The sequence below is a fragment of the Ixodes scapularis genome, unplaced genomic scaffold (genome assembly GCF_016920785.2).
Source record: "Ixodes scapularis isolate PalLabHiFi unplaced genomic scaffold, ASM1692078v2 PGA_scaffold4__175_contigs__length_147842914, whole genome shotgun sequence".
Lineage (NCBI taxonomy): Eukaryota > Metazoa > Arthropoda > Arachnida > Ixodida > Ixodidae > Ixodes > Ixodes scapularis.
Window position 1 is genome coordinate 120,391,338 of NW_024609879.1, and position 27,974 is coordinate 120,419,311.

Genomic DNA, 27,974 nt, shown 5'->3' on the forward strand with positions numbered 1-27,974 from the left:
TTACGTCATACGTCACTGATGTTACGTTATCCGACATCATACCTTGACTATATGTCAATCCCGTGACATGATGATGACGTCAGGTCATCCCGTGAAAGAGTGGACGTTTCACCTTAACTCAGCTTAGCTCAAAGCAATCTTCGCAATCTGTGTCTCCTAAGTATCGCTAAGATTCAGAGGCAAAAATATTTTTATTTTCTTAGTTCCCAGGGAAAACGTAAAACATGCTTCAATTCATGTAACTGGTCCGGTTTAACTGAATAGTCATGAATTATCATATGTCTTTGCGAGGTTGAAACATTTAATGAGCAAGCCCTGTTATGTATGGTGAGCATATTTATTTTGTTCTATAGTTTTGATGGTTACTTTTTGTTGAATTAGTAGAAAACTCGCGGAAGAAGTAGATATACAATTGTTTTACATACCTTTGTTTGCAAAAAGGGTGTTATAGTCGGTCACATCACTGTTTCTTTTTTCAATTGACGTTGAATTTGACAATTACTGAAAATACACAAGAACAGACCATAATAAATATTATTTGCGAAGAGTGCTATAGCTTCGGTTAGATTAAATGCCATAAACGAACACTCCTACCTCAGTAACCAATCTAGTCCTTTACTCTGTCACTCTAGGGCTGACTAATCTTCGGAATAGATATATTCTTTCAAAGAATGGATATTTACTCCTCTGAACAGTCCACATTCTTATTGTACAGCGACCCGAGCTAACCAATACTGCACTAACAATAATATAACATAATGACTATACGCCTTGCAGAACATATTTCGAAACAAAAAAAGGAGGCTTCAAATATAAGTATAATGAAAATTGGAATTTCAAATTAGGCACACTGACAAGAACCAGCACTATATCTTTATTTGAATATTAGATATTTTATGTCCACTCAATTTCTAAAAGCAAGACTTTTGAAATTATGTGAAATTGAATAAAGAGACGAGCATATACGAAATATAAATAAACGAATCTGACTCTACAATATTTTGATATCCTTAGCTCCAGTAAACACTAACTGGAATCGAATAAAATCCTTACTGTGTTTTTTTTTGGGGGGGCGTCGTGACGGCGAACTTCCGACGTGCCAAGATAGTGTACGTGAATATTTAATTTCAGATTGGAACTAAATGCAGCGTTTAAACATGTATAATATCTAAATTAAGTATTGTTTAGTTATTTGTGCAGAGGAAAGCATTTCGAGATATTCGAAGACTGTGGACATATATCAGAGAACTAAGATATAAAAAAATAAAAACCTATTTATCAATTATAGAATCAAAATAAGACGACCAGAAGTGATTTATTATTTACTTTAATAATAAACTGCCTTCTCGACCTTCACCAGACATAACAAAAGTTGAGTCTTTGAGGAATTGAAAACATTTCCTATGCAAGGCTTTTGAGCTGTTGGCAACGACGTGCATTTTTCGCATCAGTAGATTAGTTTGATGTGCGGACTACGTTTCTATGACAATATTACGTGCGCTTTACTTCTTTGAAAATTTTCGTTACCGAAACAGTTAGGACCATCCTAAAGTGTTACCTTCAGTTTGGTTTGCGTCAGATCAAATATCCTGAAGAAAGCAGCATGCTCTTTGGTTTCTCTATTATTCAGTATCTCCTGAAAATCAACTGGTCTTAAATTTATGACTTTATCGAGTTAAGGTGAAAAAGGAGGGAGATGTAATAACACACTTATTGTTTGATTAAAATTTCTTTTTTTTGTAATGCACACTCTCCGGAAACCCATAGTAAATAAATAGGCAGCAGATTTCAACAGCACCGTTTGAGACTTACTCAAAACGCTGTTTCCTTTCCTCTTCTGATGTCTTAACGACCCAGGTGTAGACGTTACTTATATTAAGGCTGTAAAAAAAACTAAACTTAATCTGCATAAAAAAAATTGTGTAAAGAAGTAGTAGTCTATTAACTACATCAGGCTTTCAGAGTGTATAGAAAGCATTTTTATATCACAAAGGTTTGTATGTTCTTTTCACTTTTGGACTAGTTCATCTGTACCATTTTAAATAGGTTCCTTAAGTATATTGTTAAGTATTGCTTGGAAGGACCCATAAAATACTGTATAACCCTTAAAGTTCACGAACCCTTAATTTTTGCAAATTTGCGAATTAAAAAAGATCGCGAAATTTAAGGGCACGCGAAAATTTCGCTGCTTAAGTGTTTCATTGTAGACGTCGGGAATTCGCGAAATTTAGTTGCCACGATTATGTCCTCTGTGATCGATTTGCGAAAAATAGGGGCCACGAAAAAAAAAGCTTTACAGTACATAATTTTTTTAATTGCCGTCATTATGGTTTACGAAAGATTAGCAGTACATCAACATAAATGGAAATGAAAATAATCACTGCCTAATCTTATTTAATTAGGACTTTACTGAAGAGTTAAAGTTCGACTTCGTTTTTTCCTTTTTCAAGTAGTGTTTAAGTTGTGGCGATTTTAAATTTATAATATGCGTTTCATGAGATGGGTACATAGGGTAATGCAAACTTTTATATTCAAAGAAAACGGATCAGGAATAGGTACCAATGTTATACACATTATCGGTATAAAGTTCTGTTGCCCATTTCCGCATACCGACAATCCACACATCCTTACTAATCAAACTGAATATATATTCCGCAAACTTCCTTAATACCTTATGTAAATAATCACCCTCCAATAAATCTTGGTGAACTTGACTGCAAGAAGGATCAGTTTGTTAGTAAATTAAGTGACATTTTTTTGAGCGAAGATTAAGTAACGTCGTGTAACATGTCTTTGTGTATCGAGCAAAAACATTAGCCAGGCGGAGCCAATTGTCTTACTCGTGGCTCCTCTAACGACGCGAGCACGAAATGTCAGTGACCTCGATACATGCTGCGTAACCTGGAAGTTAATAAAAATGGAGAGTTGTGATAGGGCTACGTGAGTCTGCGCTTACTCCAATGCGCTTACTTTCGCAGCTTTCGTACTCCACCTTCTTTCATAGTTTTATCAGCCTCGGGGCAGTGCAGCGTGTATCGAAGACCACGCTCGCCGGCGTTCCCCCTCATACTGTTCACGATAGTTATACAGCGCGCAGACATATGAGCGGGCCCAGCGGCATTCAGGCCGGGTACTTCATGGATGAAGAAAAAATAAAGCAATTAAAACAGGGACAACACAACCACATATTTGTGGTTGTGTTGTCCCTGTTTTAATTGTTTTATTCTTTCTACATCCATGACTTAAACCAACACGCTCTTCCCCCAAGCAATGCCGGGTACGTCTAGTTTATTTAGGAGAGAGGTGGGCATAGACTACCATATTTCCTAGTATCTCATTGAGGCAGTCATTTTTATCTTTTAGCACATCAAAGCTTAGCATGCAGACTTTTACCCTTTTCAGCTAGTGCTCAAGTAGGACAGCTTATAGCAATGCTGTCTGTACATCAAGTGTGTCATATTTAATACATTTTGTGTGACTTTGGGGTGTGGGTTTCGGCTTTCGAGAACTACCTTTTAACATAGTGACCGTGAAAATTGTGGTGATATTCGAGGGGCAGTTTTGAAGTCCGTATTATTACCGAGGGGAGAAAACTCGGTTCATGAGCATCACTAGGAGAGTTTGTGCTTCTTCACATGTCTAGCACAATAATGCGATGCTCTTCTCTCTACGATTATTGAGTTCCGGGATACGCGTTCAGAAGTCCTCAGTTAACTCTTAAGGATTTTTTTTACCTCGACATTCACCATGTCCGAATTCTAAAATACAACTGTCACGCGGGGGTTCTCACCAGCCAGGTCAGGTGATTACGCGTACAGGGGGGTGATGCAAAATTTTATAGCCTAAGAAAGCCGCAAGCGTCACCATCTGCTGCTCTGAATGAGCTGGTGCGCTGTGGTGACGCGAACACACTCCTATTGTCAATTTCCCGTGACATTAAACGGCCTTCCTTAACCCTGTCTGAAAGACTCTGTATTATTTTCTTGATAAAATTTTGCTTTCCCAGCAATAATCTGTCAGGAGCAGACAGTGACAACACTACAACAGGCCGTTATTATCTTCCCCAATAAATGCAGCATCTTCTCTTTCTTTGGCAGTGATAAATCAGCGTGCTTTCACAGTTTTCTTTCCTTAAAATCTTTATGGCTTATTCAAAAAACATTTTTGGTAAGAACTCGATCACAAGGTCGTCAGCTCGGCTTGACGAAGTGGCAGTGCATTTGTTATACTGGGTGATTCAAGGAGCCGCCAGGCTCTTTAAATCGAACTTAAAATTCAGTTTCTTAACCTATCGCGCTACGACTTTGTGCAGCGTTGCCCACAGACGGTGCTTTTTCTTTTTTTGTTAAATTTGCAAAGAGCGAATTTACCTGAGGAAAAAGTAAAGAAAAAAAAAGGCTTAGCTCCGATGAAAATGCAGCAAAGCCACCGGTTCGCCGGTGGCTTCGCTCCCGCGCGAAGCACCAGCGCTACTTCGCACGGGAGGCAAGAGATAACGCAAGCGGTAGCGACGCCAACTGCCGCCAACGAACGAGCATTCAGCGAAGAGAGCAGACGTCTTTAGCAGACGAAGTAAAAGTTCTAGATTATCTGAATTTCTAAACGAATGATATGCGAGAAGGCAGTGTACTTCAGCCTTAGATCAGGCACACAATGCTACACTGTCGGAACTTTTTTTTTTCAATACAAAACCTAACAGCTGCGTACAATTCTTACGTTTGCTACCGTTCATACCAGTTAGTAACATTTTAATTGACATCGATATAAATCTGAGTGTAGTGTTATATTCTAAGAACAACATATTTACTTTTAAAGAGTAGAACGAATATCTTTACGAAAAGTACGTAAGATTGGTACCAAATTTTAAACAAAGTAACCGAAGAGGTTTGATAAAAAAATAATTAACCTAAATTGAGTAATGAATGGGGCAACTCACGTGTCTCTAATTAAAAAACCCAGGCTTTCGCCCGTCGCAGTGATGTTCTTGGAGTCGTATGTTAAAATAAGTGGTACCACATCCTTACACAACGGATGATATAAACCAAAACCTTTAATATAGAGTATAGACACAAAAACAGAAGCAATAAATAAAATATTATTTTAATGATAGTTTGCGAAGAGAATTTTTATTTTATTCATTCATTCACCATAAACAAGATATTTTACGTGTCCATCTCATGGGTATATTATATTTTACCCTCATAGACTTCTTTTCTGTGCATTTAAATGGGCTCTACCAGCACTACATAATTATAGGAAGAATAACGAAAATAGACACAGCAATAAGTGCAGATTAACCACCTAATCATCAGAAGAACAGGGTTTTTATATTCTAAGTTGTACGCAAACATCTCTCTCGTGAAATTTGAATCAGTCGAATGCGGCTCTAAGGTTCATTTGGAACCAATTGCTTCATGCGTTAGATTCTCGGAAAAAAAATATAAACTCTTTAACACTTTGGTGGACAAATATTTATATGCTATCAATTCCAAACAAGATCGAAATGAAAAAAATATATATATCTGCAAAAATACCGGTAGAGACTCCATGCAATAAAGTTTGATTTCAAATGTCGCGCCACCTGGCGAACAACTTTCACGACAATGGGAGTTCGTTTTGCCACATGTGCTTGTTCTTGCGTTTCCCATCGCAAACTAGAGTATTTTTCTTCGTTGTATTTTTTGTACAGCCAGAAGGACGAAGCTAGAACTATCAGCGTAACATAAATTCGTGGTTACCTACCTAGCAGACATACTTTATTTTCAACGCTTAATGCTTAGAGGAACATGCGGTAGACGCGTCGTGCACCTCTTTGTAATTAAATACGGTGTTCTGTACTGCTTTGATGAAGGGTAGGAGTCTTGACGAGCACCGGATCTTCAAAATCCAGTGCTATGTTTTGGTAATTTTTCTTTCACGCATTTTTGCCGCAACGCGCGTATTGTGTAAATTTTGGAGATGCGTATAACCCTGAACGTTGTTTCGGTTTCTACCTTTATGACATCGCTGCCCACAAATATTGAAAACGGACACTTGTCCGCGCTAATTGTGTGCAGCGGGCAGGGTGCTGAACGGCCGCTCAGAGTGTCTTTCTTAAAAATAGGTGATTACAAAACTATTCTAACTGCTTCGACGGGCTCAGGATATGTTTCAGTTAGAAGCCAATAAAAGGAATAGCCAACGCGGCGACCGGCCTGTGTGGTTCGAGCTGCTATTTAATCGATCATAACTCAAATCAGAAAAATCAGCTATCGAACTCACGCTCAATGAAAACTGCGTGTTACCTGTAACAAAAGGGCTTAAGTGGGGACATGGGTCTTTGGAGACAAAGCTTCATAAAACTGCATTGTTTTGAAAACGGCGATGGCTGTTGTTCTTCTGAATCTACCAGGCTGCTAATTTTGTGGATGAATATTTCAGCGATAAATCAATTTATAATGTCTATGCGGGTTGAATGTGCATTAAAGTTGACTCTAAAAACAATGTTTTCACAAACACAATTTTTGGACTCCTCAAAAATTTTCAGGAGATATATCTCAGCATCTACAGCAGTCAGAGTTATAACCTTTCTTGAAATGTGTTGCTGAATGTGTGAAGCATAAAATGTTGAGAGAAGATTTTTTAATATAAGTCTAGAAAATTTTCTATTTGATCTTTTGTTTTATTCCTTGTTAGTCAGGCATTGAGCACTCAACTTCAATATGTTGTAAAATCACTAATAACAGGTTTATCTTTAAAGCACTTCCAACATTGCATGCTTCACACATTCAGCAACACATTTCAAGAAAGGTTATAATTCTGACTGCTGTAGATGCTGAGATATCCCTCCTGAAAATTTTTGAAGTATCTGGCAGTATCTGGCCATGTGTTAAAAAGGATATTTGTTGAGCAGTTTTTTAACCATTATCATTCCTCCAAACAAAGGTAGGCAAGTTTTAATTATCTTCAGGACAATTCTACTGACTGAAGAAATTACAAGATATATAAAATCAGCACAGAAAGCTGAACAAGCTTGTGCAGTTTCATTGAGTTTGGTCACAAAATAAGGAAAAAAGCTCCAAGACCAGTGTTCCCCTTAAAGTTCAGCCACAATGCCTGACTTTCTCAATTAGCTATTTCACAATGTTATGCTCTAATCAGTCATCATCTAGCAAGTTGTCATCATCTTAAAAATTAAATAAATGTACTAATGTCTATATATACAGTTTACGTTATAAGACATACCATATGCTACTTGTCTGACATATTTTGTTACAGTTATTAAAGTATGAGCATTGTAAATGCAGATTACCTTTCGCTATTTTCGGAACTCGGCGACAATGTTCTGCAGCCGACAAATACAGAGTCGTAACGTCTTGACGTTTCAGAAGTGCAACCTTTCCTCTCCCTGCTTTCTTGACAAAAATGTATCATTCTCAAACGCAAAAATAAAGTTTAGAATGTAATTTAACAGAAATCCTTGTTTTGAAAAAAAAAAAACGGTTCACCCTGACCACAATAAATTGTTTGGAATAGCGTAATATAGCTCGCAAGTTGTGTGATGCTATTTATTTTTGTACTTTTTTACTTTGAGTTTTCCCTGTCATTACATGTATGTTAAATATATTTAATATTGTTTTAAAAACAATATCTGCACCTCATATGATTCAACTTGACTTCAATGAGATATACGTGTCAGAAATTAGCCACAGTTAGATACGTTTAATATACTTACCGCCTTTGTAAATTGTCAGCGGTGTTCTGAAAAAGCACAAAGTGGTATTTACCTCCATTCTCCAAAATAAAGCCTACTCTTAATAGATAACTCGTAATGCGCTGGAGCCAGGTACATTTTTAACTTGTTTTTGTTCTATGGCGAGTTCCACTGGGCGTTTTGGAGCACGTCGAGATCAGTGGACCGCATCCGATTTAGAGCACGCGATCACAACGGAGTCGCTTCGCCTCCAGATCCCCATTGGAACATGACCACTCCTCCGGGATCGGGGGATGCATTCCCGTCATTCACCTTCCTTTGAATCGCCTTCCCGCGGTCCCGGATCTTGAAGCAGATGTTTTCACAATCGCGGCACTAACAACAGGTGTACAACGCATGAGAGACGCTAATTATGGTGTAAAAGATGCGTGTTGATAAGCGATGTGCATCAACGTAGCCCACTTGCCTTTTCATGGGAACACTTGTGTACTGTGTGCAAGTACGTTTTAATTCTCGGCCTCTTCTCCGGAGGTCCGAAAAGGCAGTCGAATTCATGCGGGATATACAAGCAAGCTTCGTCGTCGCTGTTACTCTAGCCACTGCTGCTGGAGGAGCTGCTCAAGCAAGTTGACGACGAACTGTCATCAAGCAGCGGCATCAGTAAAGCGGGCGGCACTTCGCGAGAGGTTCTATGTTGTCGTTTTGTTGGTCTCGCTTAACGACGCCAGCGAGGGCGTCACTGTTTAATCTGCTGCGTCAGCGGCGCGTACTACGATGATTGAACTAATAAAAATAAATAAACCTAGCCGCTCGAGGCTCTTCGTCCGGCTGCCGAGATGCAATAAACGCAGTCAGACCAACCTCAGTCTCAGTCTCGGGGGGCTGCCCGGAGGTTAACAGCGGTCCATAAAAATTCTTCCGAGGCAAGATGCCCGGCGAGAAAGGAAGTCGCGTGTGCGCGCCGAGAGGTGGCCAGGTTAGCTTCCGGTCGAATCTGCCAAAATCGACGGAGCGACCTTATCTCGGACACGGACCGAGATCTGGATCGGAAGCTGATCCAACAAGGAGGAGTGAAACACGCCGGTATCGGTCCCGATCGCCCAGTTAAATAGGCGCGTTCCAGAAACGTCAATCTCGACGCGCTTCAAAGCGACCACTGGAATTCGCCATTAGACTTTTAGCTCAACGAACATCTATGAGTCTTTTTGACTACTTTTTCAACATAAGCGTCAACATAGTTGTTGCCAGCCCGCGATTGTAGTTTCTAATTGGTGTGCTCATCGCAGGGAGGTGCACACAAATATATGCAATTTTGCATGATATAAACATTAAACACATGATAAAACCAATGAGACTTTAAGATATAGTTTATAATATACTCTATTGTACTGCTAGAGCAAGTGTAGCACACGCTACACTTGCACTTGCGAGTGTAGCTTATGCTTAATATTTCTTACTAATTAAAAAAAATGTTTTTTTTTTCAAAAATGAAGAATTAATAAAAAGCAAACAACTCTTTCCTAATTCAGTAAACGTAAGAAATTTTTTTTGAGATTGGCACTGAATAGTCCTAGTGCAGTATTTTTTGGAGATAAAATACTGCAAGTAGTCACACATTTGACTTCCAACACTAGGGACCAAAACATGGTTCTGTCTTTTTGATAGTTTTTAACGTGTGGCATTTTTTAAGTGGGACCTTTTCAAGACACTTTAATAACTTTGACATCACCGGAAAGCTCAATATTCTATTTTTTATTAAATACAAGTTTAATATATGTTTTAAATGAAATTTGCTATTTACATTTGAGTGAACGAACGTTTGAAAAATCTAGCAAACATGAGATCGATTTGAAAAAAAAACTACATTATAAAATCTACACTTTTAAACTACATGTTAAAACTGCATTTTAAAACTACATTATTTTGTTCAAAACTGCTCGGCTTAGGTCGGGTTTATCAATGACAACCGAACTGGTAGAAACATTCCAGGAATTTAGTTCTGCAATGACCTCTAAAACACAAATTGATGTTATAATTATTGATTTTTAGAAGGCACTGGATCGCGTTTGGCATAAAAAGTTAGTAACAAAATTAAAACATATAGGAACAAATAAAAATATCACCAGTTGGATCGAAGCGTACTTCAAAAAGAAATCACAGACAGTTAGAATTCGATGAGCCTCATCAGGCTCCTTAAAAGTGACGTAAGGGGTACAACAAGGGTCTGTGTTAAAACCATTAGTTTCTTTATATCAATGACATAGCCAGAATTATTAAACCTCCAATAGACATTAACTTATTCGCAGATGACCGTTTCATTTAGTCACCAATCAGAGCGTCTGACAATCATGTAGCGTTAAATCAATGTCTGGATGAGATTAGCCAGTGGTGCCTTTATTTGCGAAAGAAACTTAACGTCAGCAAGTCATAGTACATTCACATCATTAATAAAAAGAACGTATCCGCTTTTTATTTTCAAATTGGACATTTAGAACTGACCGAAGTAGAAACCTTAAAGCATTTACACTCTAAAAAAAAGGGTATGTAGACCTTACACCCCTTGCCACATATACAACACCCCAAAACTTCAGTTGGATGTAGAGCGCACTGACGTTGTACCGACGCCACCAAATTTCACGAGCGGTTTGATAGCCGAGTTGTACAACTCATTAAAACAGTTAATGTAAGTATGACTGAATGCAAAAAAAAGTTATCGGGGTTTTTTAGGCTCGACTGCGAAACCTGTGTGTATTTTTCCTGTAGGCTTTGATACGTACTTTAACTGTTTAATATATCCTATCGCAGCGTCATCAGTCAGTTCGACGTCAGCGCGCTGTACGTCGAACTGAGGTTTTGGGGGTCGTATATATGACAAGGGGTGCAACGTCTACACCCCCTTTTTTCAGGGTGTAGAAGTAACAACAACTCAAGATTTGAAATGGTAATCTCACATTATAAATATCTGTGCAACCGCGTAGCGCATATTACGCGGGTTGAAACGGGAAAACTGAGGATTAAGGCTAACAACATACAAAACTTTGATACGGTGGACACTCGAGTATGCCTCCGTTGTTTGGGACCCTTTACTAAGATCGACATTAACTAACTTGAGAGAGCGCGAACACAGGCTGCATGTTTCTTACAATCTGACTACAGATCGACTTCCTGGGTTAATAAAATGTTACGCGAGTGCGGGCCTGAGCCATTGGGGATCTAGAAGAAAAATAGCGCGCCTAAAGCTTCTGTTTTGGATTTTTCATGCTCAGCAAAAAATAGATCCTGGTGTTTATTTTAAACCTCTTACCAAAATTTCGGCTCATTAAAATTATTCTAAATCATTACAATCATATTAATGCGAAAGCCTTAACGGTCTCATGTAGCGAACCGACGTTATCACATTTTGAAGCCGCGCCAAACGGAGCCTAAACTCGACTGTCGCAATGGAGCGAGGCCTGTCGTCTGTAGCAGCGATTTGATGGATAGGGTTCCATTGGCTGGCGCGCATCCCAGTTTCAAGGAACGAGGCTCGCATTGGCTGCCGCGCGGCGTAGTTCCAAGGAACGTTACCCCATATAGAAGTCCCCTCCATGACGGCGCAGCGGCCCGGCCGCCAGTAAGAGAGAGTGGCTGGCCGCAGAGCAGTGTTGTACGGAACGGCGTTCCAAGGAACGGCGTTCCTGGAACGCGTTCCATTTAGGAGGAACGAAGGAACGCCGCCGTTCCATTTTGCCTCGCTGGAACTGGAACGGGAACGCGTTACATTTTTACTGGAACGGAAAGAGTAACGGCGTTCCTTTTTTTTTTCGTCCAGTGGGGTAATTTTTATTTTGTTTCGAACACGGAAATTTCGAAAGTACAAAAACAATATCTTTACGAAGTGCAGGATCTCGTTACCTTTTTGGCTACTAATCTTGTGGATTATTTTGTGTGTTCCTCGCTTGCTAATAGTTTCGGGTGCAGGAGAGCTGGTGGACATTGATTCATTTTTGAGTTCCCGAAATCGCGGTATGAAAAGCAAGGTTTTTAGTCGTAGGAAAAGACAAAGAAAGAGGGTTGTTTCAAGCTCAGCTACTTTCTTTGGTTCCACGAATCCTCATACACCCAGAAATCTAAGGCCGACTACAGCCACTTGTGAACTTCCATAACAAGACCTACAGTTACAACAAGATCACAGACTGCCAGACATCGAACGTACGTTTCTGTCCCGAACATTGGTCGCTTATAAGGTACACACAAAAAAAATTATTTCTTCTCTTGTCCCCCCCCCCCTCCCCCCCCCCCCCCCCCTTCAAAATGAACAACAAAGCCAACCTTGCAAAGGAGTATTTTTAGTTTTTAAGACTGACCTTCCAAAAGCCCTGCCCTCTCCTCGACTTGCTCGTCTTGCGGACAGCAACATCGAGAAGCAACTGTTGTTAAGTTCGAAAAAGGGACTTTGCTCAACTGAAACGTGTGAGGTTGCTGTAGAACGCTCGTACAATGTTGGGTAAAAGTACAATCGGCTCGTCTGAATCGTCGACTACAAACATGAATGTGGTTAAAAGCTGAGATTTTTAACTTGAATATATCAACAAATAAAACCCTGCTTCCGCTTGTTTTCTTCTCCTGTTGCCCTTCCATAACGACATACAAACTCGTATGTTGACTACTAATGCGATAAATAAAAAAAACGAAAAAATCTCTGCTTGATTAAACTAGATATAGTAATTAGCAAAATACAAATGTAACGTATATGTAACGATACGTGCCATTTCTTAAACTGTGGCGGGAACGAGTTCCTTTCTCACAAATGTAACTTGTAACGGGAACGCGCTCCAAAAATCAGAAGGAACGAGGAACGAGCTTTCGTTCCTTTTTTTTGAGACGTGTACAACACTGCCGCAGAGCCAGCAGAGCCTGCTCAGGCAGACTCCGGAGAGGCTGCACGACCCAGCTCAGCGCTGCGCGGCCGCTTCACGGGAGCGCGCGCTCGGCCGTCGGCCGGAAGCTCGGCAGTAGCGAAACGTGGCCGTCCACGCCAGTGGACGGCCACGTTTCGCTACTGCCGCAGACAAAATAAAAGAGCAGAAGAACGATGTTCATGCTTTCACATTCACAACTCATAAGAAGTGCTTAGGTGTCCTCAGAATTCGTTTTCCAGTAATGATGTGTTTACATACTCTTTTTTGTTCTTGTTAAACTATAAATGACTAGACAAAAACTATCTGGAGATATTGTTAGACTTATTAACGTGTCTACATTTGAAAATGCGCATCGACTTTTTTTATTCACATCTAAACATATGTTCTGTGCTATGGACCATGTATATATCCAGCAATGAATTTTGTTGGTTGTAATGTTTTGTGTTTGATTTTTTATCAAATTGAATTTTTTTTACATTTTTGAATTCGGAAACACCAGGACATGCCTTCTGAAAGTGTTTTTTTTTTCCTTCAAATGTGTATCTTCAGTCTTCAATATGCGACGCATAAGACATGCCTTCAAATAGTTGCTTACATCTAGGTTAACAAATATATAACCATCCTGTATGTTAAATCTAGTATATGACTTTCTGAATGCCCATGGCCCGACAGTATCTAAAAAAAATACTTGCTTTGAGTTTTTGACCGCAAGGTATGATTTTGGTTTGTATGCAAATATAAATAAAAATATATTTTGTTTGTATGATCGTGATTAAAGCTTGAATCTTGTCAAGTGTTCATTGTTACTGCATCCTCGCCAAGATGCTATTCTACGCAAGGTTCTGGTAAGGTGTAGTTAACTACCTAATGAGAATACTTAAATTACACGAATCTCTCAAAATAAGTAAAGTTACGCGTAATAGAGAGTTAACAGTATTTTACTCCTCCGTGAAGCTTGCCTTTTTATAAAACATATCTTACTGGATTCAAGCGCTAATTGTAGTTATATAACCAAAAATATTATATCATATAATTTTGTTTTGTTATACAACACTAATATAACTTGCTCCCCATAAAATGGTAGGACATAAAAAATTTTTTTGAGGAAATATATTTTAATTTATAAGATTTCTGTAACGTCGTTAATTCAAATGTATGTGACAAATTATATTTTGTTTATATAATATTGAATTTGTATCAATTTAAAATATCAATATTTGAGTTTTCTGGCGATCTTAAAATGGATAAAATATATTAAATACGTCACACGGAAAACCTCGCTACGCTGTGCTGAAAATCATCAAAGGGACACGATTGGACATTTTCTAAACATTATTTCAATACATAAAAATTTTTTAATTACTTAAAGCTAAATAAATTTACAGTGAGAGTGCCACGAACGAGTCATACTGCTTTAATTTGAGCATTGAAAAAAATAGCGGAAGGTCAAACATGCAATCCCCGTGGGTAATGTCAGTTTTTGTCTCGGCCACTGCAAAGGTCAATAATTCAATAAAAAAAATGGGCCATGCTTTACGTTTGCCCTGTTTTTCATTTCAAGAATACTCCTAGAACATATAATTTTGTTATTAAAAATTTGAGCCGAAAACCGTGCCTGAACTGCAACGAAAACACCTGGATACATGGTTTGGTAAAGCATTTACAACACGCCTTGCCACATTTATGAAAGTGATTAAGCCAAATAGTTCTCAAGTAAGCAATTAAAACACAAGTGAAGAAAAGACGTCATGGCTAGTTTACGCTTATGTTGTTTTTTTATTTCACTAAACAAGATCATTTCACTATAGATTTACCCATCATATAACTAAAAATACCAAATATCAGTGATTGCTTAGCAGACTTGTACCGTACGCATTACAATTAATCAAATCACTTGTAATCGATTACTTTTTGGAGTAATTTTGTAATCAGTTGATTACTTTTATTAGGCAGTAATCGTAAGAGTAATCTGATTACTTTTTGAAGTAATAAAATTACATGTAACCGTTACAATTTGTCCACGGGACCCCCCCCCCCGGCCACACGTTTCTTTTTTATGAAATGACAAAAATAAAATTTGCTTTTTTTTTTCGAACGGAAGAAAAGGATATTTCCGGAGCTATAGGAAACGAGGTCAATCTCTTTCTATGTACAGTTTCTGTGCAAAGTTCGTTGTTTTCTTTTTTTTTTTCGAGCTGGTACTGGGAGTGGGAAGCGCCAGGGAAGCCAGAGTGCTTGACAAAGGCCATTCAGGGCGAAGTTTGAGGAGCAGAATGTAGCTTTGTGAGTCCTTCCTCCAAACTAGCCCCCTCACGCACACACACACAGAAATAAAAAAAAATAAAAAAAAATCCTGCTTAGGGTACCTACTCGCAGCCCGTACGAGAACCAGAACCGAAGAATGCCTAAAGCGGATGCAAAATATAACAAAGGCAGTTGAAATATTTCCCTATTTCCCCTACGTGGTCTTTGTGACAAGCAATGTTTCGAGTTGAGAAGTGGTCGGGGCGATCTCTTCCGCTAATGGATACTACGCATGATCCGTTTCAAATCCTGGAGCTGCTGATATTTTGTATAACATGCGAGCTCATCCACATGTGAATAATAAAATGAGCGACGCCAATTTTGAGCGACAACCCTTGCTCAAGCTTAAGAAGATCTAGAACCCCCTCCGCTCCCCCCCCCCCCCCCCCCACACACACACACATTGGCAAGCGCCCAAAATCATTAAACGTCTTCAAACGAATTTTATGCTTGTGTCCGCATTGTGAAGGTGCACCGACCACTAAGAGGGAGCCAGTTTTTCTTCTTCAATACTTGTGCAAATGTGGAACATAGGTTGGAAGTAGTTCATATCTATGAGCGCTAAAGATGTGTTTCACACAATAAAGTAATCGGAAAAGTAACGATTACTTCTTTAAGTAATGTCAAATTACTTTTGTCGTCGAGTAATCAAGTAATCTAATCGAATACTTTTTATCCAAGAGTAATAGTAATTGCAATCGATTACCTTTTTTTAGTAACGTGTACAAGACTGCTGCTTAGTAGTGTACTTATTAATACACTAGAATACATTGGCCAAGTTGGATAACAGAATATGAAATTTAAGTAGGCTCTTCAATTTACAAAAACAAAGTGTCTACACATCACCATTTCGTGCCCAAGGGGTGGGTTCTCTCCGGTTCTGAAAGGTTCATTAATTTACTCTTGTACTTACTTTGTGACAAGGCAGAGAATGTCAGAGGGGTTGTCAGTTAATTCCTTTGCTTCTTTTATTACGTAATGCAAAGCGTCGAAGGGATTCACTTCTTTGCCCTTTTTTCTCAGATCGTCTACTTTTGACGACGTATATTCGTCGACCTAGTTGAGAATAAATTTAAAATGTAACTATTATAAAAACTTCTATCCAGTAAGTTTCGAAAAAAAATATTATGCCTCTAATATAGCCTACCTGAGCTATATTCCCAGTTTGAAGTTTTAAATTGTAATATATTTCTTTCCTTAGCCACCGACTTGCCTGCAAATGGAATTTCATATATATTGACTGATTATTGACTAACAAAACGTTGGAATGCATAGGTGATTAAAATCGTGCTGTTATGTTTCGTCGGTATTTCCTTACATTGTATAGGAAAGGAGGTCTTGCATGCAAGAGCTTTATACTCTATCTAGCCTGCCGCACGTGGCCATGCAAAGGGCCTTTATGCTAACATTTTTCCATCCCTTAACCTACCACTGAAACGAAATAGCTCCATAAGACAATGTTGCACCCGACCCTAGCCGACCAACAAGAAGAAAACACAATTCAGCAATGTAACAATTTTTTTTTTTTACCAGGGATGCTTTTCAGTATAACTACTTTTCATCCGCTTTTGCAGATTGAAACAAATCATCCTCGGGGGCATTCAAACACAATCTAGTTTGAAGCACCTTCCTGCATACGATCACCTTTCACCTACGACATGTGTTAAAATAGATGTCATCTGAGTGATCCACATTCTACAAACTTCCAGGATTAATTCCCAGAGGTTGTATTAATCTTATCTTCCCCAAAGGCGTTCAATTGATATATTTATATTTTCCACTTTGTTTTCACGGCGAGTGTGGTGCCATTTTTTTTTTGCATTGTGGCATTTTCTTTTAAGGCGTTGTTTCTTATTTTTGATGTTGGTACCACAGTTAGTGACTGTAGTTACATCTGCAGGTGTCTAAACGATAGTCAAGTACAAAATAAATAGATTAAATATAAAACGTGTTTGCCTATAAAAAGTACAGTTATCTTTAGACATAACACCGTAAGTCGATTATCCGTATTATAACCTAGACGAAGAAAAACTGAGAAAGAGGAGTAGATAATGGCCCGCGCAGACGCCACAACGCCGAGATCTGATGAGAGGCGTTTGTGGGTAGCCCCGAAAGCTATCTGGTTTTTGCATTTACTCGTTGTCCTTCTCGAATCAAAACGAACAAAAGCGTCACCTGCTTTTTGCGCAGAAAACCGGACGTTTCGATACCCAACATTTGGGTACCGGACAATTCGGTGCGAACGTTTCGGTACGCGGTCGTTTCGGTACACGGTTGTTTCCGTACATGGTGTTTGCGGTGCGCGTTCAATTTGGCACGTGGTCATTTCAGTACCGGTCATTTCAGTATAGGGTATAGTCAAAGGGAACCGCTGACCTTGACCAGCCCTGCTGACCTATCTAGTTCATAGGGAGTTTTAGGGAACCGTTTTTGCACATCCCATATGGTCCAATGGGTCTTCAGGTACGAACTGCGCAGGCGCTGCCACAAAGACTTGCATGTGCGCAGTTCGAACCGGAGGGCGCATCGGACCGTATCGGATGTGCAAAAATGGTTCCCTAAAACTTCCTAATATCTCCATGTATACCCTGAATACAGCGTTCCGTCTGCATCCGGCTCCCAAAGCCTCCCTTTCCCCCAGCCCCCTTTTCCGCACGCAGGGCCGAGCAAGCAGCGGCAGGTCACGGTACTCTAGAAGATTCGCGTTTATTCTTATTCGGGACATAGCTTTTATGCTTTTATCATTTCGCCCTAGCTTCTTGTTCTCGAAAGTGCCTGTTCATTCTCACCCCAAACGCTCGATTCTCGAGCCCTCTGGGCCGAAGTTTCGCGATGCCGACGCCGACGCACACTAAGATAAGGAGAGGCCCTCGACTTTGTCGAGTCAGACTCGCTCTCACTTACTGTTACGCCGCCAAATTCCCTCCCGCTTTTCTGCTGCCTGGACGCTCGTTCTTTATTTCGTCTGGCACAAGTTCGCAGAGTAAGCCTACATTTTAAGTTCACTGTTCATCTTCGCGTCACCTTCATTCGTGACAATATAGAAGGATTAATTTCCCTGTCCGTCATTGCCTGTCTGCACGTCGGGGCTAGGTCTTCGGTGGTGGCTTCCTTTTCACCGAGCAAACGAGGAGGACTCAATCTTTTATTCGATGGGGTCAAATACGACAAGCGGCGAGAAAACGGTTCAAGCATATGCTACTTTCACAACATTCGGTTCATTTTAGTAATACCAATGAAAATGAGTTAAATTTAATACCAACTGTGCATGTTTTAGTGAATTATTTCAGTAGTTATTGCCCGGAAAATGATCAACCTTTAAACTTAGAAAGCTCGAGCTCTCAAATGAGGGGAGAACACATATTTTTCCCACGGTCATACTGGGTGTTAAACTCGCGGGTTTTCCGACCTATCAAAATCGTGAAATTGAAGTCGTCGGCATATAAAACAGCTTTAGATCTCCTGCATTTCTAAAACATATATTCGTATAAGCTCGCTACACCTGCTGCTTAAATATGAGTAAACAATGCATCTTACATCGGCTTAATCAATTCTGTAAAAAGGTACCTGCCTTCTACCAATCTAACAACTAATCCATCGTCGTTTTCAAGGACTACATTTGCTTTAAAACGAAACGCTTTCAACACAAACTTGACTCAAAGATTCATTCATCGAGATGCGCAGCACCGGAATGACCACGGTACCGAAACAGCCGCGTACCGAAACGGCCGCGTTCCGAAACGACCGCGTACCGAACTGTATACACCGAAACGTCCGGTCCCGAAACGTCCCGTACCGAAATGTTCTAGACCCTCTTGCGCAGTGTCTCGCCTTCGACCGTGTTTGGACAGTGAGCAAAGAAACGAAACAAAAGTAGCTAGCCTTTGAATCTACCCACTATCCTGCCGTCCCCATGTGCTTGCTCTCCAAATCTCCTCCCCTTCAGCCTCCCTCCGTTTTGCCGGCTGCTCAAAGTATAATAGCTCGCCGCAGCAGTTCTTCGCACATCATACCTACCCAGGCTCGGTTGAGATTGTCAAAACTTCAAGTAGTTTGAATTTAGGCCCAGAAGAAGCGCAAAGCATTTCAAAAACGATTCATCTGTTGGCGGCCTTAACATTTATCGAGCACGGTATTTGCAGTGGTCCGCCAACACCACCTACTCAAATACTGCGATAGCATGACTGGTATTGCTTCTAACTGAAAATGTTTCCTGTTAACAGCACGGCCACTGCGTGCGAGAAACGCAAGCTACCCGGTGGAAACCTAGGTCCGAGAGTTCGCGGCGCTTCGGGCTTTCTCATGCCTTGGGTCCAATTCCTGGCAGCAGGTTTTCTCTTATCATTTTTCGCTGCTAAGCTGGCATGTTTAAGTTTAATCTAGGAGCTTGGTGTCGTGTTATAGTATAAAATATTTCAGAGCTCAAAGTGGGAATGAAAAGAGTCGTCACTCGTATCAAACAAGTATTGCAAGCGTTTGGGTTCTTTATATTTTACATATCGTAATGATGATACATTTGAAAAAAATATAAATTATATCCTTTTTTGAAGATATTCTGGGTGTAAAATCTTTTAGGAGAACACTGTCAAATATTATTTTAGAAGTACATTTCAAAAATTGTGTAAGGGTGTGTGAGGAATAAAAAAATACATTTTTTTACATTTTGAGTGAATCTAAATAAAATAACGTTTTTTAAGCGAAGATAAATTAAAACCTATTATTTTCAAGGTTTTAAAAAAGCACAAAAAAAAGCGATACCAACTCAATTGAACGATACAAGGAGCGCCTTGTTTTGTTCGATTTGTACGTCATGCCCCCTTATTCTTGGTTTTTATTTTTTTTTTCTAATTGCAACCTGAACCAACTAGCCCAATTAACCACTTTGCCGTTTTATTTTGTTCATAATCTCTAGTGCAAAACTGTTTCAAAAGCCGGGACTGGACATGCTAAACGAATGCACCGAGTTGATTTAAAGAATTAACAGTTACTATGGCCAATCTCGGAATGGAACAAATTGAATTTGCCCTTAAGTTGACTGCATGCACAGTGAAGATTTATAAACGGTGTGTTGATGACACCTTTGTGATTTTAAATGAAGACAATGTTGGCGACTTTCACCTGACCTTGAATAGCGTGGATCCGGCAATCCAGTTCACGTGCGAGTTAGAAAATAACTACGCACTACCGTTCCTAGATGGGAATGTAAGTCTTAGGAGCACAGAGCAGATAGAAACCGCTGTCTTCCGTAAGCCCTGTGACACCGACAATTTTCTAAATTTTAACTTTCACCACCCCACAGAGCATAAAATAGCATTTGAAAGAACGCTTCTTTATCGTTCGGAACATATTACCTCGAATCCAGAACTACCCACGGCTGAGGACTCTGTCATTGTCGGATCTCTCAATAAACGTAATTATCCGCGAGGGTTGATTGATAACATACGTAAACAGACGCACCGAACCATCCCTAAAGAGGAAAAGACGTTCAAACGGGTGTTGTAACAACTCCGAATGTAAAGAGGGCGTCCAAGTCGATACACCGCGCCCTCCTGCCCTTAGATGCCAGGACAACCTTCAAGCCGCATGTTAGGCTACAGAACCTCCTTTTCAAACCGAAGGACGAAACACCTCCCGAATTAGTGAAAAGACGGTGAGTGTGCAGGCGAGCTGGTGGTAGCTAAATATGTCGTATTACACCTGAGACTGCGGTGGAAGAAATCGGAAGAACTTTCAGTAGAAGGAACAGACACAGAGAACGTCTCACCTGAGACGTTCTCTGTGTCTGTTCCTTCTACTGAAAGTTCTTCCGATTTCTTCCACCGCAGTTTCAGGTGTAATACGCCATGATTACCTCCCGAATCTCAGAAAGGGGTGCCCATTCAAGTTTAGTGGTCGGAACTATGACGCATCGTACATCTGGGAAACCGACCGCAAGCGAAGCACCTGCTTCAAAGGACATAAAAGGGACATGCTAAGGGCGACGCATGCCACAACGTCAAATACCGAGCTGGTTGACCATTGCTCGACCACAGGACATAGCTTTGATTTTGACAATGCAGATATCTTGAGAGGGGAGCAAAGGTGGGGTCCCCGGAAATGCTTGGAATCGTGGTACATCTGAGGCGACCAATCGGCTTGCAGTGTTAACCTCCGCACTTAAATATGTGTACGTGGATTTTCTGAAATAGGGTTGGGTTGCTGGGCTCTCACTCGTGTCCCTGTTGGCACTCACTGAGGATGTCTCCCACATGCGAGATGAATCTGATTAAACTGTTAATTTTGTTAAGTCAAGGCGGAGGTCTTTGTTTTATCATGACATCTAGTATATGTTGAATCTCCTAAGATGGCGTGCATAAAAGTACCAGGGGCTCAGTAATACATCTTTGTTTGGTTAAATACCTAATACGGGCTCTGAAGGAATAACTGCTGTGGCATACATTGAAAAAAAAAAAAGAAGAAAACCGCATCTCCACGTGGTGAATGATGTTGATTGGGGCGAAGCTCTGGTGGTGCTTGTCTGCGTAGACGCTGAGCCGCAGCATGCCGAGCCTTTCGTTCGTTTTCATCCATGTCACGCTGCGGTCAAATGCTCAAGTGCGTATATAACCACCTTCCATACCGCACATTTTCTTTCTGACATGGATGAAAACGAATGAAAGGCTCTGCATTCTGCGGCTCACCGTCTACGCACACAAGCACCACCAGAGCTTCGCCCCAATCAACATCATTCACCACGTGAAGATGCGGTTTTTTTTTTTTTTTTTGCCCTACACGGGCACGGGAGCACGTGCTCGCGTGCTTGTGACCCGACGGCGGACGGACGTACGGACATGACTAGCCCCTAAGGAGCTTCGCCCCTAAAATATAAGGGGATAACTTATACTAACAAAAATGTAAGTGGATAACAAAAATGTAGGGGTTGAACAAAACTGTAAGGGGTAATATAAGGGGAGAGTTCGGTGTATGCATGGAACTTGTTATAAGACTGACATTAAATTTATATGTTTCAGGAGTACCAAGCTATAAAGCATTCCATTTAGCGCTCTCTGGGCGGCACCATTTTGTTCAACAGCAGCGCCCTCTCCATACATCCGGGAAATTCAACGGGTTCGGCAAGGTAAAACGAGAGAGAGGGCAGGCGCCCGACTCCGCTAGCAGACGACAAAACGGGAGGTTGCCATTCTCCATCTTTGGGCTGTATCGGCGGGCTGTAGGGAACATCAAACTCTCGCTCGTGGCTGCCGTTGTGAAGTGGTTCGCGTTCTTAGAATAGTTATGACTATTCTAAAATCAGCCTAGAGCTCTCTGTTGTTCTACTTCGGTAAATGATCAGCTGACATATCTTTTTTTCCGTTACTTAAATAACAGTTGAGTCAGCCGGCAGTACTACCTTCAACTACGTGTATTGCGGCAGGAGAGCACGTTTTTATTTATTATTTCAGACATCCACTCATGGTCGCTAAAGGCCTACACCAGTACAAACTTTGTATAGTAAAAAAAGGTACAGCCACCGGATTCACTTTCCGCCGGAGAGACCGGCCAGTCTGACACAATTTTCTCTATTTTTTTTTTTTTTTTTTGCACGCAGGTAACAGCGCAATCGGACTCTGTTAGTCTTTTTTTATCTAGCATAGTATTACACAATAACTAGCATACCAATACCTGCGCATCTGCGCTTGAAATTCTCAAAATGACGCGATTTTAAACAGAGTTTGTACGCCAGCCGGATGCTAGGTACTGCCCACTCCGCGGAGCAGACGACATGCGGGCGAGAGGTGGGGGGCATTTTTTTTTCTCTTTTTACCCTCTCTGCTATGACCCTAATGGAACTGTCTATAAACGTAGGATTCAAAAAATGGTATATTTCTTTATATTGCTTGCTGATAACAAAATATCGTGCTAACTTCTAAGGATAATAAAGAGTAAGGCGGAAGAAATAAAAAAAATAATCGGTTCTTCAGATAATTGCTTATCAACTTGCAATATTTAGAAAATTGGTTGTTTATTCAAATGCACGCCAGTGTTTTCTTTTGAGGTTACAATATTCAGTTTTTGGAGTCGGAGAAAATCTCTGACTCCAAAAATGTCTGAGAAATCTATTTGAAAAATCGTTGACCAAACTAAGCAGTTTGCTAAACCTCGCCATCCATAATCGAAAAATCGCGTGGACTTCAGTTTTCGACAAGTATTAAAATCTGAATAAAGTTCTAAGTTTATTTTGTACATTATTTCCTATATATAGAGTCTGTGAAAACTGCAGGCCGATAACTACGGTAAAAAGAAAATGGAAGATCAAACATGCGATCTTTAATAACGAGGAGCTGTCGATTTCCGCTTGATGAATTAAAAGAATTGAGCGCAAAAGAAAATATATGGACATGCTGTTTGCCATTTCTTTGATTTGAGAGATTCTTCAAAACAGTGTTTTCTCTCAAATTATAAATCAGACCGTATTGTACTGCCCCGTTGGAGACGAAACTAAGCATGCACAACATAGCAATACAAGCGTAAAAGAAAAGTAGCAGAGCTCGCGACTGATTCAGTACATTAAGTTTTTGTCACACAGTCGTATAAGTGCTAAAAGATACACCATTTTTTTTTTTTTAATTTGAGAGATAATAATGCAAAGTATATTACGGTTTGGTAAACTTTGTCCAGCGATGAGTTAAACTCGGATATCCACATGGCGGTTTCTCCATCCGGTTCATACAACAAGTAGTCAAGTGTTACAACCGGAGCATCTGTAAGTTAAAAAAAAAATAATACTAAAAACATGATGTAGCCTGTCACATTTTATGAATACAAAAATGAAATTGGTGAGAAAGTAACATTCGGTCTAAACGTCCTTTTGTAGAGAACGTAGATTCGCCTTTGAAAACGAACACCATTCAACTACAATCAACTTGCGTTCTTCTACAATATAATAAATAAAACTAGTATTTACAGCGTATTTGTATCTTTAGAAGGATAAAGATGAGCAGATACGTTTTTAAATATGGGTTCAACGGTATGCACCACACAAAGGGCTTCATTGATATTTGTGGGCAATAAGGAAAAAAAGCATTATTACTATTATTAAGGATGTTTCGAAGGCCAAATGACGTTAAGTTGGCAAACGCTCCATTGACAGCTAGGCGAGTTCTGTTGTCAATTAGGCGATGGTGGTGCATGCTGACATCCAAATCAAAGTGGGAAAGGAAATCAGAAGCCAAGAGTGGGTATGTCACATCGGCTGACGAAAATCCCTCGAAAGACTCGGCGTGATCGCAAGTGCTGGGTTACCGAGTGTATTCCGAGTGTTGGAACGTTGCATCCGCTTGCCAAAATGAGGTGGGACCCGGTCTGCGTGCGTCGTCTTTTTGCTATTATTGGAGGAAGGACAGATATTTCCGCTCCGATGTTGAGCAAGAAGCGGCGGCCTTAAGTTCGTTCTGTGATGAAAAACAAACGGCTTCTTGTCGGGGCTTGATCACTTGTCGCCTCTAGTGACGGGCCGGGCGTTTTCCTGCCACCGGCATTTTTGTTCACCCTTGCGTACCCTGTTGCCGAATGTCTGGTGGTACCAACAGGTATCGCCTTGCCGTTGTTGCGATAAGCTGCGACATCAAGAGAAGCTTCGCCTTCTTGGTTGACGCGGTAGGCTTCTTGTGCTAAAGCCCATGCCGGTTCTTGTTAGAACGTCTGTCCTTTGACCGCCTCGAGCAGATGGCCGACCGCGTCGCCGAATACGCTGCACCTAGCTTGTACAGCGTCGCGAACACCTCAAATCAGTGCTCCTTCACCACAACCCTCAAAGCCCTCATTGAATGAATACGGTCCTTGGGACCTGCAGCGCGTGCTCTCGCTCCTCCTGCTCGGAGGTTCGGTGCGCCAACACACTGGGTGCGTTCCGTAGCAGCTCCCTCAGCTCCAGACGTAGCAACTGGAGTAAGAGTTCTCCGAGAGTCAACTAAATGGCAAAAACGAGCGGCTCTTCAGCTGCTTCTACACTGTTCCCGCTTTCTACCCTGTGGCAGATGGAGTCCAAATAAAATAGAACCAGTCGACGCCCAGCACGTTCACTTTAATTTGACGCCAATATTCAATAAGTCTCAACAAGGCCGTTAGAGAAAAATCGTAGTGAGTCTAGACAACTGCGCTGCTGTTCACGGTGATCCAAAGCGACTGAGTTCATCGCAGGGCGGTGCAAAGGCCGGTACTGTTATGATAAGATTACAAAATGCCGCCAAAAGACGCAAAATATAAGACTGGGTGTGTCTACGCCGACGGCTCTGACACATTTACACGGTCATATGATTGTTCTTGCACTTATTTACGGATTCCTAGAAAATGTATGCGTATACATATGGGAATTCGGGCGCGCTTGGCGATCAAGGTGTTGTCGGCCGAAGCGAGCGTCAGCTAACGTCTAATATTCGGATATGCACTCCTATTTAACTACGCTAACCAAACATTAGTCGGAATCATGTTCTGCTTGAGTGACGAGCCGCGGAGCAAAGTTATATTCCTATTTTGCCTTGTTCAGTTCAGCACGGACAGGACTATCGTCACTATTTAACCAGTTTTCGTGCAGCCGCGATCAAAATACGGCGCCAAGTGAAATAATTACGTGGCTAATTAGCAGATCAACAAAAAATGTGCTCCAAGACGTTCCCCGAACGTGTCTGAGGTGGCAACGAAATCCGAACACGCTATTCGTCTTATATTGAGCACTTTTCAGTAATGAAGGCGAGCAGTCTCTAGGCCCACGCCACAGCCGACGCAAGTTCTCCCGCCATTCTTTTTCTCTCAGCACCGGAATTTAGTTGCAAACCGGAAATATGCTTACTTTGCTTTCTTTGCTCCTTGTGCACTGTCTCCAGACTCGGTGCACTGGAGCTTGAGTTACGTGTACCAGAAGTCATTGTTGCTATTAAACGCGCCCACTCGGCCATAGACCCCCCCCCCCCCACCCCGCCCCCCCGCCCCCCCCCGCCCCCCCCCCCCCCCCCCTCCGCTCTCCGATCAGAAAGTACAGATGTATTTGTGGCGCTAAAAAGGGTGCGAACACGTCTGGACCACGCAGCCGTGACGCCTAACTTTGGCATTTATACGGTCAATTATGGCAACAATGCCAAACTCTGGTTATATAAATTAAGCTTGACTCTACCTTGATTTCTTCGGGTTTCGGGGGGCCCTACATTTCTAGACAGAAACCTAAATTCTTCCCGAAAATTGCCCTGCCTGGGCAGGGACTTTTATCTTGACTACTGCACTGTACGTATACGGTAAGGCAAGAAGTGCCTTTCGTGGAATTGCTGCCCTCTATTACTAGAATGGTTCAAAGAAATTTTAACATCAATTGACACATAAATCAATAGAGTACGAATATGCTCATATAGCTCGTTTCGTATTTGATATGTACTTTTTGTGCTAGTTATTTGGCGCTTCAGTGGATGCACAATGTGACCACCAAAAACACTCAAGTTGAAATTGAAATGAGACTATCAAATTCCCAGGTTAAAATATCTGCTGGTACTTGGCTAAGAAACTTAGCGCTTCATTCAAGCGTTTGGTTCTTTTTTAATGCTATATCAGGGCTTCCTTTCCGAGTATTCTTTTTCTGCCGGGATTCGTTAAATTTGTACAGCGCAATACAGCACGACAGGTTGAGTTCAAATATGGCGAAGAGGTGTTAGTGTTAGAAACTCGACTGTTTGATTTACCACGAAGCGTTATTACTCAAGAGTGAACACACTGTTCGAATCTACAAATATATAGTTCAAGTTTGCTAAATTACCCAAGAACCAAAGTGCACGTTGCGAGTGTAGTTACACGCGCTGCACGAACCGGCGCGTGCAGCAGCGACTGTTTTAAAGCAAAAGCCTGAAACAAATGGCATCTTTCACTCGCGTTGAACGACTACTTATTTTTGATTATTTACTTCGAACCTTTTATGCAGAAAAGGCGAGAGCGTGCGGCGCTTGTACCTACATTCCCAGAACTTTCCTTGATGATTGCGAAGTTAGCAATAGGTATTCTAATGGAATTACATACCTGAAGGTTTTTTCTTTGTCGTCTTAACCTTAGCAGACGTACAAACGATAAATGATGCTGAAATCAGCGCGACGATAACAACCCTCATTTTTGAACTGTTAGAATCGCGGAAAGACAGGAAATATCTAATAATGCACGAGCACCTTTTTAAATTAATCCAAACCGGAAGGTGGCAACTGTTTTTACATGTGATATATGGCGTCACCCCAACAACTTGTAACCTTACACAATCAAGAAACCAAGCGTAATATCAAAACTAATTTTGCCAGACGTAGCTGTTTCTTGTATGAATGCATCTTATGACGTAGGTTTAGAAATGGTTGAATGAACTTCGATGCATGAATTTTTTTTTTTCGTTTTTGTCAAAAAGTGAATGTTTGGGTGGCAATGAACGCTCCACATGTTGCGCTTTTACGTTTAAAGCTCAGTTGGAACTTTAATGGCAACATATGGTAAACCGGAAACTGGCCAGACATGAAGTGTTCGCATTTAGTTATTTCGTTATAAATCAGAACGTCACTCTGAACGTAGAACAAATAAAAATATATCCATTTCCGTCAGGACTTTCTGCATCCTTTTTGGATTTCATTGTTTGTTTACTTCGGGTCTTTGCCCTGAACACGAGTCATTAGAAATATTTTATAAATAAGATGGGTGTGAGAATAAGCAAATAAAAATAAGCAAATAATAATACGCGAGAATAATCATGGCATAAAAAAAATCTGCATTTTTTTAGTTGTTTTTATTTTAGCGTAAAGTACTTCATTATTATGATTTGAAGTTGGTTTCATGTTCAGTAACCTATTGATAATACAAATTACTTCGATATACAGAGTGTACGCTTTTGATTCGAACATATATTTTTAGAACAGGGGACAAGAGTCCAATTACCGTCTTCGCCGTGTATTTTATGAAGCTAGATAAACATTAGATGAGGAAATAATCGTCATAGTAAGTAGGCTAAATAACTAAAGTTGGCGAAGAAACTTTAAAAATATTCGTTTTAGTGGTCAGACCGCAAAAATTGTATTTATACCAAA

At 40.7% G+C, this 27,974-nt stretch overlaps 1 protein-coding gene across 1 annotated transcript; it reads right to left on the reverse strand.

Annotated features, from left to right (window-relative positions):
* Positions 1–455: 455 nt before the first annotated feature.
* On the reverse strand, positions 456–27,022 carry LOC120845284. Its single transcript, XM_040217118.1, has 8 exons — positions 26,935–27,022; positions 23,536–23,639; positions 16,046–16,111; positions 15,812–15,954; positions 7,715–7,740; positions 4,937–5,048; positions 1,813–1,881; positions 456–501 (listed from the first exon to the last, which is right to left on the reverse strand). The coding sequence occupies exons 1-8, from the start codon at positions 27,020–27,022 to the stop codon at positions 456–458; spliced, it is 654 nt and encodes a 217-aa protein (XP_040073052.1).
* Positions 27,023–27,974: the final 952 nt, after the last annotated feature.

Excerpts from the sequence above, each read along its gene's own strand:
- LOC120845284 (XM_040217118.1), bottom strand. The coding sequence starts at position 27,022 with ATGAGGGTTGTTATCGTCGCGCTGATTTCAGCATCATTTATCGTTTGT. Across the intron at positions 7,741-15,811 it reads ATTCTCTGCCTTGTCACAAA|AACACCGCTGACAATTTACA; the intron begins GTAAGTACAAGA and ends GTGCTTTTTCAG. Across the intron at positions 1,882-4,936 it reads GGTTTTTTAATTAGAGACAC|CCTTAATATAAGTAACGTCT; the intron begins GTGAGTTGCCCC and ends TTTTTTTTACAG.